General features: G+C 39.9%; 1 protein-coding gene across 2 annotated transcripts; it reads left to right on the forward strand.

The window, feature by feature from the left end:
- The first annotated feature begins 2,979 nt into the window (after window positions 1–2,979).
- On the forward strand, window positions 2,980–5,533 carry LOC141609445 (F-box/LRR-repeat protein At3g03360-like). Of its 2 annotated transcripts, XM_074428494.1 has the most exons (5): window positions 2,980–3,113; window positions 3,194–3,305; window positions 4,212–4,503; window positions 4,584–4,796; window positions 5,127–5,452. In XM_074428494.1, exons 2-5 carry the CDS (start codon window positions 3,253–3,255, stop codon window positions 5,259–5,261), a joined length of 693 nt encoding a protein of 230 aa, XP_074284595.1. In that variant the 5' UTR covers window positions 2,980–3,113; window positions 3,194–3,252; the 3' UTR covers window positions 5,262–5,452. The 2 variants fall into 2 exon arrangements, with proteins under 2 accessions (XP_074284595.1, XP_074284594.1); XM_074428493.1 differs by having other exon boundaries at window positions 2,986–3,113; window positions 3,194–4,503; window positions 5,127–5,533.
- Window positions 5,534–6,610: the final 1,077 nt, after the last annotated feature.

Consider the following 6,610-nt stretch of genomic DNA (forward strand, 5'->3'; position numbering starts at 1 on the left):
CTCGCCTGAGCCTCCTCCACGCTCAAGCCCTTCTGCCGTTGTCCCATAAGGTCACTCGCCGACTTCCTACGGTCGTGGGCCGCAGCCTTCGGATGCAAGTTAGCAACGGTCCCATCTTTGTGCAGCCCCATTCTCCGAAGAAGATCCTCAGACAGGTCCTTTCCAAAGTGGTCTGCGAAAGAAACAAAGCAAGAGTTAAGTAGGGGAAATAAACCGAAATTCGAGGAGCAAGAGCATTAAGAGCGGCGATGGGCCCCACACCGACCCCACTCACCCTGTGCTAGGGCCGGTATGAGGCCAACATGGCAGAGCGGCTCATCCCGAAGGATGATCTCGCGTCGGGGAATCCATTTTTTCGGCACCCCACTCTTGTCCACCTCAAAGAGCCTCATTGCCAGCTTCTCATCCTCTTGAAGATAGACACTGCTAGCATCCATTTTGAGCTTCTTCCGGGAAACCCATCTATCGTGCTCCGCCTGAGTCTCACACCGCAAGTTAACTCGGTGCTGGAAAAAGCAGGGCAGCGGATAGTCATCCGGCACCTTAACGTACACCCACCGGCCTTGCCGATCCTTGCAAGAAGAAAGTTTGTTAACAGAGACATAACCCGACTCCATCTCCACACTGTACCATCCGACGCGGCCAGAAAATGGTTTGAGATGGTGAAGCCGGCGGAATAAATTCACCGTTGGGGCCTCTCCCTTGAAGAGACAAAGCCAGACAAAGCCGATTATGGTCCTCATAGCCAACGGGTGCAGTTGTGCAACGGCAACGTTCATGGCTCTAATAATAGCCATAACATACCCATTCAGCGGAAACCGGAGCCCATACTCCAAATGCTGCATATATACGCCGGTATGGCCCGGTGGAGGGCAACAGACGGCCTGACCCTCCTCAGGGATAACAATTTCGTATCCCCTACCAAGAAAAAAATGGCCCTCGAAGAATTTCTCGCCAGAACAACTGGCGAGCTTATGAGTCCAAGCCCGGTCAAGACGGACCTTACAGGCGTTGCCATGATCCATAACGTACTGCCTCCCTTCATTACTACGGGGCCTCTCCACTTCATCACCAAAATCATCACCAAAGTCGCCATAGGAATCAGAGTCCTCCCATTCCTCAAGAATTTGAGGATCAACTTCAGGAGAAGGAGACCTAGGGCCCCCCGACGCAGGATTACTAGGTCCAGCATCAGCAGAAGACATGTTCGCAACAAATTACTAACAAAGTAAAAGAAATTTGTTTGATTACCTTGAAGAAATACACTCGCCGGATCGAAGACCGAAGATTTGAAGAAAAGAAAGCCCTTGAAAGTTTGGAAAGATGAAGATTTTGGGAGAAAATTTTTCGAAAATTTGAGGAAATGAAAGAAATGGCCAAAATCACGGAAAAACTGCCCTATTTATAGGGAAAAGCCCACGAAGAAGGACCAATCGGGGCACAGCCCATGAAGCGTCAACCAATCAAAGCAGCGTACACGTGTCGGACATGCAACCACGGAATGTCAATCGTTGCAACATTAAATGTCAATCAATGCTACGATTACCAAGCGTATTCAACACGCCCATTCACATCTCTTCGCCTGTTCATCTCCCACAACAAATTCCTAGGCACCGCTCTCCGCCGCCACATGATCGACCAAGCCGGAAGCACGGCCGGGGGCAATCGAAAATAACCGACTCTCACCCTGGTCTCGGCCGGCATCACATTCTTTCCCACATCGGATACCCTTTACGCATCCATGTGGAGGGGGATATGGTAGGCCTACGAATGATCAAGCCGATGCATCGAAGAAGCCGACGCCTTGAAAATTTTTGCAAAATACTTGCGCGCGAATATACGCTCAACATACATCGGAGCCCATACCACGGCATAGACTACGCTGGGGCAAATTGATGGGGCATATTCTTGCACGGCTGACCAAGTCAACAACATTGAGCAAGGTCAAGGGTATCCACAGAAAGTCAACGACTCGAAACAGTCTAGCCGATGGAGCCCATCGGCTCACACCCGGGTCCCGGCCAGACAACTAGCCAGCCGAGACCCAAATCCGCGTACTCATATCCAAGACCCTCGGCGAGCCTGCCACAGGTCCATCGGCCGAGGGTACAACGGTCTTTTCACCTAAAAGTCTCTTGGCCACCTGGCCACTACATGACAAAAGGTGAATGCCTATAAATACTCCTCAACCTTCATTGAGGAAAGGATCCACAAATTGACCTAATAAACACTATTCATCTGGTAATATCTTCCTTATCTCTCTACAATACACTCTTAGCCAAGTAACAACAACTTACCTCTCTAAGTTTACTGACTTGAGCGTCGGAGTGAGTACGCTCGGCCAAAGCCGAGCCCTCAGTTTGTTCATCGTTTCAGGAGACCGCAAGGAGGATTCAAGCAAGGACATCATCCAACTAGCTACGAGTGGTATCAAATATCTGCTCTGGAATTACACTCGGAACAATGGATTTTAAATATCATCCATAAAGATCTCAAACTTATTGCTCTGTTGTCTAGTATCGTCTTATTGTATTTCTTAATCAATGAGAAAATTAGAATTAAAACACAAATTGTTGTACAAGAGTGTAAGATTAATTTTTGCCAAATATTTTTTTTTATATAATACAGTTTATCCGCTCCTAAATTTTAGCTATCTTATCAGCTACTTTTTCGTATTTTAGTTAGCTTTCTAGTTTTCAAGTACCTTTTGAGTTTCAGGTACCTTTTCAGCTCGTTTTACCAAACAGAGCCGTAAGGTACTTTAATCATTTAACTAATATTAAAATTTGTCTAATTAACATCATTGTTGAGTATAATATATAATGAAAATTTAATTAAACCACTATAAACAAATAAACAAAAGTTGGGAAAAAAAATGTATTTGTAGAAAGATTATCGGAATATCGGGGAACACGACCGCTGAGCGCATGAGCGGTTAACCGAACCGTTTATAAGGTTAAAAACCTTTCTAGTAATTTTGGGGTCCCAAAAATAGTTCCTCTTTTCTCAAAAAAAAACCGAAAACTTGCGTGTTTCCAGGACGTCGTTAAATAAAATACATCTCCTTCATCTTTCCTATATTACTTGCCAGTCGTTTTGCGTGCTATTACGCGGTAATCGTAGTCTGCATTATTCGTTTTGCTTGATCTTAAACCCCTTTCTGTTGTTTAACTCAGTTTTTTAACATTTGCAGGAGAATTTTGAAATTTGCGACAGTGCACACCACCTGTTCGACGAAATTCCTCAGTGAAAATGAACCCCGATTGCGAGGAAACAGTATCTGGGCAGCTGAATACTGTGGACAGGTTCTCAGATTTACCATATTTTATCGTACATCATATTATTTCTTTTCTGGATACGAGGGAGGCGTATAGGACTTGTATCTTGTCGAAGAGATGGGCTCATATTTCGGCTACAAACCCAATTATTGAATTTCGTTATTATTGTGAGCCGAATTCCCCTCACAGATATTGGCCCTCTGAGGAAGTCTCTGCTAGATTATTAGGATATATGGATAGTAGAATGCAAAGTTACGCTAAAGATAACCTGCGCGTAAGGACGCTCAAGCTTAGATTTCCAAATTCTCATAAAGTGGTTGGTTGCAATGTTAAAGACTTACGTTGCATAGTTAAAGAGTTACCTAGCAAAATTGATGAGTGGCTTAGGATAGCTGTGCGTAATCAGGTTGAAAAACTTGATCTTGATAGTCCTGTTTTGAAGTACCAATTGCCTGACATTTTGCTCTCCGCAAAATCTCTAAGACAACTTAATTGTATTAAAGTCAAAATACCATACTACAACGGAGCCATAAATCTTGAATCTCTTCAGACTTTGGAATTATTTGATGTTGATGTGGAGGAACGTATGCTAAATCATATCATTAGTTCGTGCCTGTTGTTGAAGTGTTTGTCGGTTAAGTATTGCTTCGGCTTCAAAACTATTGTCATTCCTTGTTGTAGTCAAGTGAAGGAGCTTACTTTAACTTATTCTTTACCCGAAAATGGGACAATTGTTCTTGAGAGCTCGTATCTTACGTGTTTTCAGTTCTCGGACATTTGTGATGATCGTTGGCCGGTTATGTTAAAACCTGGTTTGTTGAGAAATTTAAGGACATTAGACCTCTTTTCTTCTGGTATTACAGACGGGGATCTTGGCAAACTACTACCTGAATTAGCCTCATTAGAGACTTTGCATTTGTTCAATTGTCGTAGGCTGACAATGATCAGGATTTCAAGTGTTCAACTAAAGAAGATTTACTTGGATGAATGCCATGGTTTGTTATATGTCACGATTGATGCTCCAAGTTTGACGAAGTTCAAATATAAAGGGAACTTTGACCCTGATTGTATTATCTTCATTAGTAGTCAAGCCAGTTGTGTTATCTCTGTTCACACTACACCTAAATACCTTGATACTCGAGGATTTTTCAAATTGAAAAAGCTAATGTCAGGACTAAGAAGCTGCAATGCTCTGAAAATTTCGCTATCCGAAAATTATCATGAGGTATTGTATAATTGTTTAGAGTCTGAATGAATGTTTATATTAATTGCACTAACAATTTTTTATGGTTGTGTACTATGAAGTCTGAACGTGACGATATCAAATTTGATGAAGAAGAACTCGGAGATGTTAATCTTGGACCTCCACGCGATATCACAGAGCTGAAGCTAAGCCTCCATGATCAGATCCTCTCAAGATCATCTATGTCAGCTTTTTTGAATGGTTTATTCTGGACGTGCCGCCCTGATATTATTTCTTTTCAATTTTTTTTTCATGAACCTGATTTGATGATCCTGGTATGTTCATGTCATCATTTTTTCCATTCTCTATGCTATTTAGTTGAACATGGTCTTCTTGGAATATTGGTCATTTTCTGTAGTCGGAGCATGCAAATTGCAATTGTCTAAGTTGGTAATAAGTAACTCAAACTAATGCCTGCTTAGAGTCTTGGTATATGTATCAGCTAGCTATGTCTCACGGTCAGTCGGTCAGTCATACATTTGAATGTTGTATCTATTTCGACTTGGTGACAGCTCTTTCTGCTACGAGTATAAAGTATTCTACCAAGCATTTTACATAGTATTAATATTGCTTCAAAAATCGAATTACCTTTTGTGTGTTTGCAGCTTTTGATGAGTGAACTAAAAGATATGGCAAAATGTTGGGGGCACCCTTTAAAACGGATTAAATTTCCAGATGCTAATTGCTCGAATACACTCGAGTCAAAGAAGGTTGATCTACAGTTGAGATTGCATTGGTGAAATGCTTGGTTGCGTACATGAATTGGAATTTTAATCAAATCCGCATTTGTATGGATATGGGCGTCTACGGTTCGTTGTTTTGTATGCTTCTTTTTTAGTGTATTGCTGAAGTAGTACAGATTTGTATGGATATGGACGATTATGGCTCTTTGCAAGTAGGATTAGTGTATTTGATGTGATCTTTATTGTTTCGAATCTGGTGAGATATGGTCATGTGAATGAGTAGCTTGGTCAGGACCCAAGGGTGATTAGGGGCGTTTTTCGAGTTTGAATCCTTCTCTAGTCCGTTTTATTACTAAAAATCTAACTGCTAATCAATACTAATTATGAGAAATTCACGAAAGTAGTGAAACTTTTACAAAATTTAGTTAGTTTCTTGCTCGATTCGTTGTTGAAGGCATATTTGAAGTTTAGATGAAATTTTGAAAGCGGTTTTTGTGATTTCGTATGCCAGATTTAGAATTGCCTAAAAGACGAGAAATCCAAAAATAAAATTTAATTTAATAATATTTTCATCTTATTTTAACAAGACCACATTGTATGATGGAAACACGACAAGTTATCTATATAAAATTTTAGGTTATCAAAATAAAATATTTTTTACAAGTTTAGTAACTAATCTATATAGGCTTTTGGTTATTGAACTAGTTTTATACATAAATTAATCTTACACTCTTGTGCAACAATTTGTGTTTTAATTTTATAGTTCTCGTTGCAAATTTCTAAGTTACACTCAGTCAGACATCGCCACATCGGTGTACCGTGTATCATTTTACCGTACATCTTAATTATAATAGCGCATTCTTGTTTTGGGCCTTGAAAGGACATTCTTGTGTTCAAGTTGTTTTGAGCGTACTGATTGAGGTTTAGAACATGTTTGGCCTAATTTGCTTAAAATGAGTTTCTATTTTTTAAACTTAATTTTTCAAAAGAAGTTTTTAAGAAATAGAACACCAAGTTGATGCTTTTATTTTTATGGGCAAAAAGGTATTTAAGCTTTTGAGAATCCACTATTAGCTTTTAAATTTAAGATATGTTTGGTCGAAAAGTGTTTTTAAGTCCAAAAATACTTTGAAAATCAAGGCCACGGTGTATATTTTTTGGGCTATATTTATGCTCAAGTTGTGATATATCAGGATTATTCAAGAATTTATTTGTTGGGAAAATTTTATACATCTTAACCAATAAATAATACGCTACTTTTATTCAATTTAAATTATGTTTTCTCATTCACGATAGTATGGTTAATTTTAAATTTCTCATTGATTTAAAAATGCGATAAGACTATACGTGACAATAGAGCAAGAATTTTAAGACATTTTATGGGTGAAATTCAAAATCCATAATAG

Source organism: Silene latifolia, chromosome 10, assembly GCF_048544455.1.
Source record: "Silene latifolia isolate original U9 population chromosome 10, ASM4854445v1, whole genome shotgun sequence".
In the NCBI taxonomy this organism is placed as follows: Eukaryota; Viridiplantae; Streptophyta; class Magnoliopsida; order Caryophyllales; family Caryophyllaceae; genus Silene; species Silene latifolia.